At 43.5% G+C, this 15,699-nt stretch overlaps 1 protein-coding gene across 1 annotated transcript in view; it reads right to left on the minus strand.

Moving 5' to 3' along the window:
* Positions 1-1,338: 1,338 nt before the first annotated feature.
* The window catches only part of LOC147882502 (uncharacterized), a 206,437-nt gene continuing 192,076 nt past the window's right edge, over positions 1,339-15,699 (minus strand). Inside the window, exons 18-20 of the mRNA XM_087400899.1 lie at positions 4,650-5,467; positions 1,731-1,779; positions 1,339-1,586 (exon numbers count right to left, since the gene is read on the minus strand). Coding sequence (XP_087257025.1) covers positions 1,765-1,779; positions 4,650-5,467 — 833 coding nt within the window. The 3' untranslated portion in view covers positions 1,339-1,586; positions 1,731-1,764. The remainder of the gene's footprint in view (positions 1,587-1,730; positions 1,780-4,649; positions 5,468-15,699) is intronic.

Consider the following 15,699-nt stretch of genomic DNA (forward strand, 5'->3'; position numbering starts at 1 on the left):
ACAACCCATCCACTATTTCACATCACCTGATCCTCCATATCCACTTCTCCATCCTTGAGCAAAGAACATGAATCCTTCAAATGGGCATCAAGCTACCCACTTCCATTTACGTCCTCTTTTTGAGTCGAAAAAAGACCTTGGAGACCTTTGATGATGTGATTAATATGCTCCCTTGCCTACAAGGGAGTTCTATGAAGAAGTGGAAAACCTTGGCCAAGTGGCCAAGCTCCCTACAATGTAAACACTCCAACATGATATTCCTTAGTTATGTGGATGTGGGTATGTGTGTACGTGCTTTGGACAGGGTAATTGCCCAAATTAGGCTTACAAACTCTGGAGCAGCTCATCCTTATGTATGTGATGACATGAGAAAGCTACTTTCTGACTTATGGAATATCGATGATTGAGACACACTCATTCTCATTTTGTAATACTTGATGCATGGGGATGGTTTTGTTTAAGAATGTATCTCTTTTCATGATGCTAGCTTGGGGGCATGTCTCAGCAATTTCATGTGTCTGCTATATAGAGGGAGGCATGTTTCCTCATCTTGTTATTTTGTGTTCATCGGAGTGGTTTGGCATAGGAGGTATTATCCAAATATGAAGAGGTGTGATGGGGTCCAGAAACATGTGCAGACAGCAGAAAACGAGACACTAAGGAAGCCAAAAAGAGAGAAGCCCAAGTTGACCAGGCGGACAGGCCTTGAGCTGATACAGGCACCTCCAAAGACAGAAAGCAGACAGACTTGAGAACAAGGTGGAAAAAGAGGTATGTGAGTCCTGATGGGGGATGGGCGACGACCTGGAGAAAAAACACATTGGGCAGACTAGGGAAAACAGGCAGCAAAAGGAAGGGAGGATGGAGGCGGGGCAGGGCAGGCAGGAGGCAGAGAATGGTCGATGGAAGCTCGTAGCAGCCTGAGACTGTTTCCTAGAATGTCCTTCTGTTGTAGTATAGACACCTTTGTGCTGATTGTTTAAGAAAATTAGGAGATAAAGAGTTGACTCAGTCCAGAGAAGAACTAGTACTTTAAAAGAGAAGGCCATGTGCATTGAAAGATGTTTCTTTGTAGAATGTTTGTGATACAAAGGAGGTATGCACGGCTTGTCTTCTCCTGCACATTCTGCTTGTAGAAATCCAATTTGACATTATGGACAAGATCAGCATCAATAAAAAATTTATCGATTTGGAGGCAATTACATTTTCCATGATGCAAAGGCCACTTTGAGCTCAACATTTTCCATTGCATTGAGCTGAGAAAGTATATTAATCTACAAGGATCCTTCTGACTTTATATTCCAGTTTAGATTTAAATCAAAGAAGATAAATTTCATGAATACACATCCCAAAATGGTATATAAAAACGATTCTTTGGACTCTAAATGCCTTTGTTTTTGCTATGGAGACAACTGCACATGATTTTCTTCCCATTATCATCCTCACTTTTGGATCAGTGGCAAACACTACAATACTGTACATGAAAGAACATAATATATGCTGAATGTCAGCTGAAGAAGTAAGAGCCTGAGCTTTACTTCATACTGTTTGTTCTTTTTCTCCCTTCACAAACCTGTTTGATACCTCTAAAAACAAATTAAAACACAATTAAAGATTATCATAGAAGAATGTGGACAAAACCTGCACCTCCATTTCAAAAGTTACAGAATCTATATCAATAATATGGCTGAAGGATAGTTGTGACTCTAGATTCATAAAGAGATAGTCACCTGTCAATGCTCTATAAGACAGTGAAGGTTCAGCTCAGCTTCCTTTCTCCTGAAACCACAATTTGAAACCCACATCAGATCAAGACATACTTTTAGGCAGAGCTATGCTTGCAGTTATCAGTCAATAATCTAGACAGAGCTATGCCTGTAATTTTTTGCCAGTCTATAATTATTTTTAATAGGGCTTATTCTGAAAAGCATTCCCTAGAATTATGGATTAATTGATAGGGCAGGTAAATTTTATTAGCGAGTGAAGGAGAATCTAAGAATTGATTCTCTTGGAAAAGTGTCACATCAAGTTGACTGTCCAGATATTAAACTAAACAATCTGGTTTGGAAGAGAAATCTTTTCACTTTACAAGGAATTGGCACTTGAATTGCACAACTATACTCTCATAAGCATGGAAGATATTACATTTACAAATTACACATCTTCTCATGGAGCAGACCTGCCAAAGGACAAGGGTGATGAGAAGCCAAAGAGTGGACCGGTATCAAAGGGTTGTAATGGTCTGAGGACATTGAGGGAGCTAGTGAGAGGAGTAGAAGGTACCTGGGGAGAGTATAGAAGCGGCTTCCTGCAGACCAAACACAAATATCTTATGATTGAGCACACCTAGGTTGATTAGGAATGACCTAAGGTCTTGACCAGAAGAGACCATGTACAAGGGATGACGTGTGATCTGTGGTACGAGGAAGACTTCAATACATGCTTGACTACGCAACCTTGCTACTTGACCAAGCAACTACGTCATCCCTAGGATAATTCAAGGTGACGACAGACAAGATTGCTGACATGCGAGGTGATTTGATCCTGAGGCCGCTTGCTCGAGCACATGGAGGTGCACATGGCTGAGCACAAGGTGTCCAAGTCCACCCCGGGGCCGCTAGGAGGCGCACATGGAGGTGCACATGGAGAGTTATAATGCCACTGAAGTGTCAATGGACAATGGGAATTCGATGCAGTCGAATACTCAAAGTCATTACGAGATCCCGGGATGGAATGGATAAGGGAGATAGGAGGAGAACTGATGAGAGTGGAGAGGAGAGACCCCACGAACAAGAGAAGTCACAAGTCATTGCCAATGGATGTGACCAGCTAGGATCAAGGCAAACGCAAAGGTGAAGGAAGAGGACAACCATTCAGCAAACAGGGGGAGAGAGGCTTGAGTAATAGTGTACCGGTGAAGGTGTAGTGTTGTATTGGTGAATGGGATTGAGACTGACTGGCTTATGTCTTTGAAAGAACCAATCCTCTATACCTGCTTGTAGGTTTGGGACGTGTTATCCTCTATGTACATTCTTATCACTCTTTGCACTTACAAACACTCATTCTCTTGCACCCTTGTTCCATGGCACCTCTTGCACTTGCCTACTCGATGCCTTCATACAGCAATACTCCTCATACACTCGCACCATGGCATTTCCTATACCCTTACATCCTTCCTATGCATGCATGACATCATTCTACACACTCACACCACCCTCCTCTATGTTGCATAGCATCACTTTCCATTCCTTGGTGTCACAAGTAGGAATTATATCTCGTTGCACAAGTGGACTTAAGGCCCCGTAATACTTCCAAAAGAGAACTAGCCTACCCTTGCACTCATGTTAGTTCCCTTACTATTAGTAGTTATCCGACATGTCACAATGGATCATGTTGGACATGTAATGAGTTGTATCAGATTTGAGGAGTTCTTTGTATAGGAGGGTGGAGAGCAATAAGAAGTGCAGTCATTGATATTTTCTTTGTAAAAGAAGGTGAAGAGCAACCACAAATGCATTCGTTGATACCTTCTTTGAGGGAACTTGTTTTTCAAGATGTTGCCATTGACTCAGAGGGGTGTGTTTGAATGAGGATGAGTAGGATCATGTTGTCACAATAATAGTTGTGGGTTTGATCATATTCTCATGTATGCACCTCTGGATTTGTAGGAGTTAGCATGGAAAAAATGTTTTGTATACTGTGTTTTGAGTTGTATCCCATGGTGGGCTTTAAAAGTCGAATTGGAGAACTGCTTCGTAGGGGCGATGGCTAGAGCATGGAGGCTCACCTGAATCCTTTGTTTGTTTTGTGCGCGTGTACGTGCTGGAGACCTTCCTCAGGCCCAATTGGATGTCTTTTATTACTGCTTCTAGTTTTGAGTAGTAGCTGTTCCTTGGGCAGCTAAGAATATACATTTTCTTGAATGAAATATCAATTTTACCCCCCAAAAAAAAGTGCATGTGTGCGTACAAGGGTGCATGCAAATGCATACAAGGTGATGGCTAGAATAAATAGGGTCACCTAGATCCTATGGAGCAAGCTATTATCATGCTAGCAATGCCACAAAAGACTACATTTTCAGTTGATGGCATGTGGAGTACAGATGATATATATTAGATCTGCTACATCAAGATGGTTTTGTTTCTGACATGTATCTTCCTTTCTATGCTAGCTTGAGGGCATCCTAGCACATTGTTGATCTATGCTATAGAGGAAGGCATGTACCCTCACCCCATCTATCTAGCATTCCAAGATGGTGAATGGTTCGGAAGGGGGATATGTATATGGGCAGGGTGTTATAAGGGTGCTTGCAAGAGATAGAGAATATTGCCATATGGTATTGGTGGGGGTATCCTGCATATGAGGCCTCAGAAAAAGGGACATGCATTGTATAAAATTCATCTTTTATGTGCAATAGACATATTCAGTGAATCTTCTATTTTAGTTTCTGTTTTGTAATGCTATAGCTTACTCACTCTAACACACAAAACTTACGTACTTCTTAACCATTCTGGATTTATGAACATTTAAATGAATAGGAAATAAAAGTATCTATTGATATCCCATGTATGAAGATAATAAATTAGAAAAACATGCAGATTCCAAAGACTTTGTATTCTGGTCCTCTATTTGAGAGGTAGCTGCCTTACCAGTGATATGCTTGCAGAATCCTTTAAGCGTTTCATAATCCGAGCTTGTAGCTGCTGTATTTCCACATGTAAAGTGTCAACGGGCTCCAAAAAGGGCTTATAGTTGGGTGGTCTTGTAAGCTCCAATTTTGATTGCTTCTTTGTCTCACTATGTGGAAAAAAGCATTTCGTGTCTTCTTCAGTTTTGGGTTCAGTGGAAGGAGAGGGGGCAAAAGCAATACTCCCATCTCCCAATGAGGATCTTTCAATTGGAGATACCATTTGTTGAAGATGGGTGGCAGAACTTGGATTTCTGCATTCTACTGCCATGGCTGTAAAGTCTTTACTATGAGGTGGACCACTGTTACTATGTCCTTGATGAGGACTTCCAAATGGATCTTTTAAAGTAGCACCAATGGGGTTGCATTCCACTTCATTCTTTCTGCTCCTGTCAGTACCTTGCTGCTGTTTCCTCTCTTCTACATGGTTATCAACCACTTCAGAGCTATCAATTCCGACCTGGTCCTTGCCAAAAGGTTGAGAGTAGAGAAGAGAGGACTTTTTGTCCTCTTGAGATAAACTACCATGGATTTTCCATCCAACGGTCGGCGATTTTGTTTGCACTTTGAATGCTGACAACCTGTATCCTGAGACACAGTGGTCAGGACTAATCCCTTGTTGCAAGGCTGCTTTTGTTTGCATGTACACATGCTTCATAGACTCCAACTGTATTGAATGCATGTTGTCTCTGAAACCAGCCAGGGCATCAAGTTGACCTGCTGATGAAGACCAGGAACTCAAGCTGGAAACAAAAGTCTTTGTCCTTGAGGAATCCCTTTCTGCATAAAAAATCAGAAGAAAATGATAAGCGAGAAAAAGCAACAACTAGAAACAACGATCATGCTTATAGATAATGACCTTTGAAGTATATAATAGCCTATGCTACAATCAAGGTCATCAAAACATGAGAAAGCCTGAGATGAAAACATAACAAACAGATCTTTCCACAAAAAACCTTGTTTTATGAGTCCGACAGGTTTGAATAGTAATAATAGCAATAAGAGTCTGAGAGTACATGAAAAGTAAAGATTTATACTGAAATTCATTGGATTGGCAAGTTCAGATGGGGTCAACTCTTCCCAAGGCTGCTTGTAAGCGATTGTAGACCCATTTTTCCCCAAGTGTTATGCACAACCATCAAAAACCACACTGTGAGGTGTGGTATTCCCCTCTCAATTGCCAACTTATTCACCTGTGTCTTATTCACATGCGCCTGCCCGATGGTGTTTCTTATACAAGTGTGTATGTCCGATGGGTACGATAATTTTCACACGCATCAATCCGAAACATGTGTCTTATTCACAGGTGTGTGTCCGATGGGTATGATACATTGCACACGCACCTATGTTGGATGTGCTTGCAAAGTATCATGCCATGGTAAATTGTTTGTATGGTCAAAATGGCAGATTTAAACCATGTTTTTCTGCAAGTATGATATTTTTGAAGACTTGGTGAAAATATCATAATTATGACACTCAGACATACAATGATATATAGCCACTCAGATGTGCTCACAATGACCTATAGACACCTTAAGGCTTTCATAGAGCTTGCATGAATAATAAGAGGTGGTAAAGGTATAAGGATGCATGACTACCAACGCTTGGTTTAGAAAATGCATCAAGAAAAAGATGAACATATCCTTGCATATGTCTAGACAGAAGAAACTGTGTTTAAGTACTAGATGAAATGATACTCTTAAAACATTTGAAATCCACCAAAAGCAATGACAACAGTGATCAGAAGTAGAGCTGGCAGGAGTGAATGGAGGTGGACTCTGATGGTCCCTCGCCTCCACAAGTTATCCTTCCTCCCCTGATCTCTAATCTTCCCTCCCAAAATACATCTCTACAAGACGCACCTCTGCGAAATGTACAAGCACTTAGGGAGACATTTGCTCCTGCTAGGTCGTCGCCATCTTTGCCATGGAACAAGTTGATGGGACATCACTCATGGAAACAACTCCTGAAGGACAGGAAATACTCCCGAAGTTTACCCTATCGCCCTTCGACTAGGAGAACGACTATGACTTGCTCAGGCACTTTCCTACACTCCATGCTTGTCTCACTGAGATACACTTTTCTTCTCACAAGACATAAGCGGAGTGGGAAGAAGAGCAAGATGGAATGCCAAGAAGACCCGCTGCAATCGGTGGAGGCTACAAAGGAGCAGCTGCCCCGGGAAGCATCACATTGAGAGGTGGCGTGACTTAGCGAGGTGGACCAGCTAGCAGTCCTGCCAGATCCTCACCTCCCTGGGAGAGGACCAGCTACTCGAGCATCATCAAGGAGTATAAAGCAGGATTCTTTGCAGCCCCTTTTGTCCGATCTCATTGTTCCAGCAATTCAGGTACCTGAGGGGCAAGAACACTTCCACCAAGAGTGGAAAGATCATCTCGAACTAGAGGAAGAGGAATCCCAAAATCCGGAGGACAAGAGAGTGCTAAAGTTATGACCCAAAAGATCGTGTGTCGGGGGATGGGGAGGAGAGGAGTCCTCCCAACAACAGAAGCAGCAGCCCCCCCTCAGAAAGAGGAAAAGGTGGATCAGCCACCACCGATCAAGGAAGATGTGATTCTGCCACCCCCAAAAGCCTGGATCAGCCAATGGAAATGGAGAAAGAGAGCAGGAAGCAAGAAAGTGTGAGAGCTGAACACCGAGTATACAATAGAAGAGATAAAAGAAAGTACAAAGGGGGGATAAGGTTTTGTCTAAGTGACAAACCTTATCCTTCACTAACCGTAGTTAGTGAACTAATTGTAGTTAGGGGGGGAAACCTCTAAATGAGGGACAAGTGCCCCTAACCCACTTATTGTCATTACATTGGTCACTGCCTAGAATATATCAATAATTCTAACACCCTGCTGCAGTGCCAATGTCATGTACAAGGAAATGATGAATCACCAAAAGGAGATAAGTTCATGGCACTGTGAAATGCCTCAAACTTCTCAAGTGGAAGTGCTTTGGTGAAGATGTCTGCAACATTGTCATGTGTTGACACATAGATCATACTGATCTCTCCTGCATGCAACTTCTCTCTGATATAGTGATAGTGAACCTCAATGTGCTTCGTGCGAGCATGAAACACAGGATTCTTTGCCACTGCTATAGCACTCTGACTATCAGTGAGAATCGGAGAAGGACCCTCCAATGAAAGATGAAGATCAACAAGCAAACGGCGCAGCCAAACACATTCAACTGTCGTTGTGAAAGTTGCCATGTACTCAGCTTCACATGAGGAAGTAGCCACAGTAGATTGCTTCTTGCTCAGCCAAGTAATGCAAACTTTGCCCAAAAAGAAACAATTACCACTTGTGGACTACCTAGTCTCATAGTCTCCAGCCGAATCTGAATCATTGTAAGCATGCATTTGCAAGTCACCCCCCCTGGGAAACATCAAGCCATAAGACTTTGTGCCTTGCAAGTAACGGAAGATGCATTTTACAGCCTGCCAATGTGTTGTCTTTGAGCTGTGCATATACCTGCTCACTTGAGATACTGTAAACTAAATATCGGGCCGTGTATTGCACAGATAGATATATGAGGCATCCAACCACCTGACTGTAGAGTGTGGCATCTATAGATTCTCCTGCATCATACATTGTAAGCCTCAGCCCTGGCTCCATGGGAGTAGCTGTAGGTTTGCAATCTTGCATCCTGAATCTATCCAAGAGTTTTTGAACATACTTGGATTGAGACATAATGATACCACGTCTCTCTTGAATGAATTGGATCCCCAAATAATAATGTAACATGCCCAAATCTGACTTGTCAAAAGTAACTCTCAATTCAGCCTTGAAATCTGTAATTTTATCACCATTTGGCCCTGTGAGCAGTAGGTCATCTACATAAAGAATGATGACCAAGATTTCCCCCCCATCCTTCTTGATGTAGAGGGTGCTTTCAGTTGGACTATTGCTGAAACCCTTGTTGGACAGAAAGGCATCTATCTTTGCATACAAGCACGTGGAGCCTGTTTTAGCCCATAAAAAGCTTTATCAGCTTGCATGCCTTATGTGCATCATCTGATACCGCAAAGCCTGGAGGTGGTTTCACATACACCTCTTCCAACAAGTCTCCATTAAAAAATGCTGTTTTTATGTCCAACTGATGGACTTTCCAATCCAAATGTGCAGCCATGTCAATAACAGTTCTGATGGTTGTCATCCTGGATGTAGGAGCAAATGTCTCCTCATAATCAATGCCCTTTTGCTGAGCATATCCCTTGGCAACCAGCCTTGCTTTGTACCTATCAATGGACCCATCGGGCTTCCGTTTAACCATGAAAACCCATTTTGTACCGATGGCATGCTTACCTGGTGGCAAATCCACAACATCCGAAGTCTGATTTTTCTCTATGGACTGCAACTTATTGTGCATGGCTTGCATCCAATGCACATTATCCTTTGCTTCTTCAAAAGAGTCAGGCACCTCTTCATCAAGAAGAGTCCCTGCATAAGCTGTCTCAACTGAAAGAGCCCCCCTTGCGTGCCTTACTGCACTACGAGTACTGCCAAGCAATGGAGCCTCAAGCCTACTCTCCCTGACAGTCTGAAGCAACCAATTCGGGACTGTTTTGGCTGCGTGTATCTCTTGAATCTCTTGCTTGACAACTTCATCCACACCCTGAGGTGGTGTAAAATCAACCGGTGGCTGAATCGGGGCATCGGGATCTGGAAGAGGTTGCTGTAAATTTTGAGTTTCAGCGGGGAACCAAATGCTATAGGAAGCATCCCCTCAAACACATCATCTGAAGAAGCTGGAATCTGAAATTCAGCATGTGTATGTGCTGGATTTTCAGAGAATATAGCATCTCTACTAACAAAAATCTTGCGTGTAGCAGGATTGTAGAGACAATAGCCTTTGCTTTGTAAACTATATCCCACAAAAATGCATTTGAGTGCCTTATCTGACAACTTGTGTCTAAAATTCATAGGCATGTGGGCATATGCAACACAGCCAAAAACTCTAAAATGGTCCACTGAAGGCTTTCTCCCATGCCATACCTCATAGGGAGTGATTGTCTTCAAAGCCTTTATAGGAGCCCGATTCAAAATATAGTTGGCACACATGAGGCGATTCTTCCGCTCAGCTTTGCCATTCTGTTGAGATGTAAGCCTCATTGTAAGCTGATGCGTGATGCCTTTCTCCTTCAAAAATGCCTCAAATTCATGAGACATATACTCTCCCCCTCAATCTATGCGAAGTGTCTGCCTTGAGTCCTGTCTCATTCTCAACCATAGCCACAAAGTGTTTGAAATGCATAAACACTTCTCATTTTGCCTTGAGACCATAGACCCAAGTGTAGTTGGTGAAGTCATCTATGAATGTAACAAAATAGAGATAACCCCCAAAAGCAGGTGTCCTCATGGGACCGCAGACATCACAGTGAATAAGCTGTAATTTCCGTCTAGCTTTCACTGCACCATCCTTCTTGAAGGGAAGTCTATGCATCTTGCCAAGGATGCAACCTTCACATGCATGACGAGGAGGCGACTCCAAAGGAGGTAATGCATCAACCATATCATGCCTCTGAAGTGTCATTAAGCTGCCATAGCTCATGTGCCCATATCTGGCATGCCATAACTCTGCATTCTGCATCCCAGCAGTGGGAGTGCGAACTGATAATGCAAGATCGGATACTTTTTCATATAGATCAAGCTGAAAAAGACCCCGATACAAAGTGCCAGACAACATCAAAGCATAGGCATTCTCTTTGTCTCTCTGACTGCGCATTTGTCATCATCAAAAACAACCTGAAATCCTTCTCTATTGAGTGAGGACACTGAAAGCAAATTCTTCTTTATGCCTGGCACATAGAGAACATCTGAAATTCTGAAATCTGTGCCATCAGTGGATGTGAGAATAATGTCTCCCACTCCACACACTGAATAAGAAGAATTATTCGCACAAGTCGTCTTCTTTTTAGTGGGTGGAGGATGCAGAGATACAAACAGACTCTTCTTGGAAGTGATGTGCTTTGAGGCACCACTGTCAAAATACCAAGTATGAAGTGTCTCATTGACACTAAGAGAGCATGCATCCTTTGAAGGATCATAACTGCAAGTCAAGAAAGCATATGGGTCATCATCATTAGTGGCTGTAGCATCTGAACTACCCACTGAAAAATCTGAGGTGCAAGACAGAAAGGCATAGTGCTCTTCCACAAAGTTGGCTGCAACATCTCCCCCATCATGAGAATGTGGAGGTGATGCATCTGACACAGCCATACCGGAATCCCTTTTCTTCTCTTTGGCTATGCGCTTCTTGCATAGTCCAATATAATGACCTGGCTTCTTGCGATCATGACAGATGCCCTTCTTTTTCTACTTATCTATATCACCCTTTGCCTTATAAGAGGGCTGTCTTGAATCAGCTTTATGCTGATTTGTGGGCTGATTGGCATGTGGCTTTTGCTGCCCTTTACCTTGGGCTTAAACTTGGAGAGCATGGCATGCTCGCCAGCCCGGGTTGCCATATTTCCGCCTGTCTGCTCCTCCTACAAAACAGAAGTCCTACCAACTCGTGAAAAGAGAGAGGATTGCTGCCTCCCCTCAATGACAAATCCAACGAGGTGTGGAAACCAAGACAGGACTCAGGAAGAGAGTTCAGAGTGGCCGTGATCATCTCTGAATCCGGATTGACTTCATCAATATTCAGCATCTGTTCCCTCAAGTCCTGAAGCTTTGTCAGATGAGAATTCATGGAATCTCCCTCATCCATATGCGTATGGGAAAGCTCTCGCTTCAGAAAGGAAACTCTGGCATCATTTCTTGCTGCAAGCATACTCTCTAGTATCTCCCAAGCTGCCATAGATGTCTTGCATGACCGAATGTGAGGTATAATGAACCTCTTGACAGAAAGAGAAATTACTAAAAGAGCTTGTGCATCTCTAGAGTCCCATCTTTTTTGCTCTGCTGTGGGAGCTCCTCGAGCGGCTGCTCCAACTACTTGTGCTGCATTTGCACCTCTACCCCTACCTCCAGCTGTAGGAGTGAGGTGTTGCCGCTGTATCTGGTCTTGCTTCATCTCCATTGACATAATCCCAAAGATGTCTGCCAACCAAGATATTGTGAACCATGAAACTCCACAAGGAGTAGTTGGTACCATCCAACTTGTCCTCTTGCGAGAGGACACCAAAGAAATTTTCATTCTAATTGTTTTGGGCCATGTCTGCCAAAAAATTGCAGCAAATGAACAAAACTGAATTCCCTTTCTGGGAATGAAGGTGCAAACCAAAATCCCTACTGGGATATCAATGCAATCTGTTAACTCCCTAAAAAACACAGCCAATCTGTCAGAAGCATAAACCCACTGGTATATTTGCCAAGTGTGCCTGCAAAATACCTGCAAAGTGTCCACAAGCCCCAAATAAAGGAAATTGGGTGTCGAAAACCAAAAGACAGCTTGCTGTCTTAGCCTAGCAAAGACTCTGAATGCACCCAAATATCCTGCAAATGCTCTCAATTTACCAAAAAAAAACACTACAAAACTTGCCAATGTCTACAATGTCACTCAAAATGAGTCCAAAATTGCCTACAACAGTCCCAAAATGCTTGTACACTGCCAAATTGCATCAGAATGCCAAAAGCCCCAATTTCTTCAGCGAAATTGCATCCAAAAGAGGGCAAATTGCCTGAAAGCCCCAAAAATGCAAGAAATTGCAGTGTAAAGCAAGAAGGCCCAAATTTTTCCAAGAAATTGTAACTCTAAAAGGGGCAAATTGATTGAAAGCCCCAATTTGCAATTTATCTGCAAAAGAACCTAATTCTACTGCCAATGTGTGCAAATGAGCACACCCACAATCCCAAAATGCACCTGCTTGAATCCACAGCCAAACAATGGCTCAGTACACAAATGCCTGACAAAAGAAAAACACCTGTAAGTTTCACCTGCAATGAGAACTGTCCAAATGACCAAGGCACCCTTGTTCAGAAAGACTAGAACAACCCGTACAGTACGGACTATATGGCTGTACGGACAGCTAACGAGAGCTGTACGGCCCAAATGGCAACGTAGGTAAGGTGATCAGAATAGTACGGATGACCGTACTGTTGTATGGGCTGATATGCGCTGGTAGTGGAGCTATTGCAGATACGTACGGAAGGACTGGCGGGAGCAGTACGGACAGTGCAGGGAACATGTGTACGGACTGTTGCAAGTATACGGCCAATTGTATGACGGTCGTACTGCGAAGGTACGGTGTAGGTACTTGGTTGTTGGGGGTACAACGTCCGGTGGTACGACGCAGTGCTATACCAAACATCACTGTTCAGAAGACAACGCATGTACGGTGCTGTACTACTGCAGTTACAGACTGCTCATGGGAGCAGTGTACAGGATGGCGACAGCGCTACTCTGCAGTACGGACGACGGCGCTTGTACGGACGGGAGCTGACAGCAGATTGGCGTTGGTACGGAATGCAGTACGACTAGAGCAACACTGGGTGTACGAACGATTGCACTGGTACGGAAGTTGTTGGTACGAGAGCTGTACGGAATAGCCAACTATGGTTGTACGGAATGATTCGCAGGTAGGTAGCTTCTCACGCTTGAGCTGAAGCTTGTGGGTGAGAACAAGTCCGGAGCTCTAGTGGCTCTAATACCGAATGATGGAAATGGAGAGAGAGAGAGCAGGAAGCAAGAGAGTGTGAGAGTTGAACACCAAGTATGCAATAGAAGAGATAAAAGAAAGTACAAAGGGGAGATAAGGTTTTGTCCAAGTGACAAACCTTATCCTTCACTAACCGTAGTTAGTGAGCTAACTGGGGTTAGGGGGAAAAACCTCTAAAAGAGGGAGAAGTGCCCCTAACCCACTTATTGTCATTACATTGGTCACTGCCTAGAATATATCAATAATTCTAACATCAGCGACCCTCCCTATGCATACGAGACCTTAGATCAGGTGTACAAGTCGTGTTGCACAGTATCAGAGCAACCCCCGAGCGTCCCACCAACAAGAGACTCAGCACCAAGAACCCATGCAAGAGGAATGAGCCACGCCTACCCCTAGGAACGTGGTAAAACAGAAACCTGGAATGAGTCCTAAGAACACTTTGGAATGGCACAGAACTTACAAGAAGAGGGAGGCCAATCTAATGACGATGCCAAAATCCACCACCATCTCCTCTGTCGAACATGACGGTTTCACCATCAGATCCTCATCCATATGCAAGAACAGTCAGGAAGACTCTACTAGTCTAGGTACTCGTGTCTGCGCTTTCATTGATCAGGACTCTATTAAATGGCTGGGCACTCATGCACTACTAGGCTTCATTCCTAGCACAAGACCCCCGGCTCTAGTCATTAAAAACTGGGTGTGATCCAACTGGGTCAAGAAAGGGCTCATGGTCACCAATGTTAGATTCGTGAGAAAAGGGTTTTATGTTTTCCTCTTTGAAAAGGAGCCAGAGCCTCTAGACCCTAAGAAACCAGCCTCTATACTTAGAGCCTTGGTCCCTAGACTTCTCCCCAGACAAACAGAGATCTACCAAGATCCTTGTTTGGGTTGAACTACCTGATTTACCTCTTTCTCTGTGCAACCAAGCTGACAGGCTATGTCAAAATGTAAGGGAAGTAGTTGGATTTGAGAGAGTATAATTCATCAATCCTAAATAAAACCCACAGGAGGACCTAGCCCTAGAACTCCACGAGACTCTAGTTTTACTCAATAGGAATGGTACAATCTTCAAAGAACAACCCCCCGTTTACAAGAATCTACCCCATTCCTACTTCTTGTGTGGTCAAGCTAAACACAAGGTAAAAGAATTCCCTCTGAAGAAGACAAAAAAAAATGAACCCTCCTCCTCCCCAACCCAACAAGAGAACAAGCGTATTTGGGTGGTTAAGGAAAACAAGAAAGAGAGAGCTGTCGAGGAAAAGACTCGGGAGGAGGTCAAGACAGACACAAGGGAACCCAGTAGGGAGACAATGTAAAGGATCCTATCATTTCAAAGAATTCCATTGATGCCTTAGTAGACAGAAAAGCAAAGGATTAGAATGCAGAACCAGGAGGAGTTCAAAATCCAACCTAGATGGTCCTCAGATTTTGAAAATGAGGTCAATCAAAATGATGACATGTTGACAGAGAATGGTGAGGACCACCCCTCAAAGGAAGAGCTCCCCCCTCCTTTCACTGTTGAAAAAGATTTCAAAGCCAAAGGTAAAATAGCTGCTGTTCTACAAAACAAGAGAAGACTATCACAGATCAAGGAAGTCTCACCTCAGGTTAAGAGCCCACCCCCCAAGGTCTAAAAGGGAAAGGGTAGGAATGGTAAGTAAGCCCATATCCTTCCTCACACTAAATGTGTGTGGACTCATTGACCCTACTAGGGGTTGTGAAATATCATATTGGCCGAGACGCAACTCTCTTTCACCAACTTTTCTAGCCCTCCAGGAAGTGGGAGTAACTGGCCAAGAGCTTGAGAAGAGACTTCTCTCTATGGACAAAATAAGAACCTCGTACTACACCCTTCACGAAGAGGGCAGAGGGGGCGCACTGCCCTTGGAATACTCACACTACAAAGGAGGAGTAATACATGAATTCACCCATAATCAGACTAGATGGGTTGCGCTCTAGTGCATCATAGAAGGGATCTTCTTCAATGTGGTCTCTTTATATGCTCCAACAGGCACCCAAAGAAGAATCCACGTTTGGGACTCTCTCTCTTTCCTAGGGGGAGATTGTATCCTCCTAGGAGACTTTAACATAGTTGAATCTTCTAGAGACAGATGGCTTGGCAAACGATCTCTCATTACACAACCAGAACTGCAGAGACTAAAGGACTCATTTCAACTAGTGGATATAGGCACCATTTATGACTTCACCTAGTGCAATAGACAGATTGGAGACTACAGGAGAGAGGCCAGATTGTGGACAGATGCTACTACTCATAGGGAATACTTGACCTGATAATCAGCACCAAGCCTCATACCTTCTCTACCCTTTCTCTTTTAGACCACAAACCAGTCCTCTTTCAGTGTGACTTTGGCAAAGGAAGGAGGTCCCCTTC

Source organism: Dipteris shenzhenensis, chromosome 29 (assembly GCF_047967505.1).
Source record: "Dipteris shenzhenensis isolate YYH24624 ecotype China chromosome 29, Dip_SZ_1.0, whole genome shotgun sequence".
In the NCBI taxonomy this organism is placed as follows: domain Eukaryota; kingdom Viridiplantae; phylum Streptophyta; class Polypodiopsida; order Gleicheniales; family Dipteridaceae; genus Dipteris; species Dipteris shenzhenensis.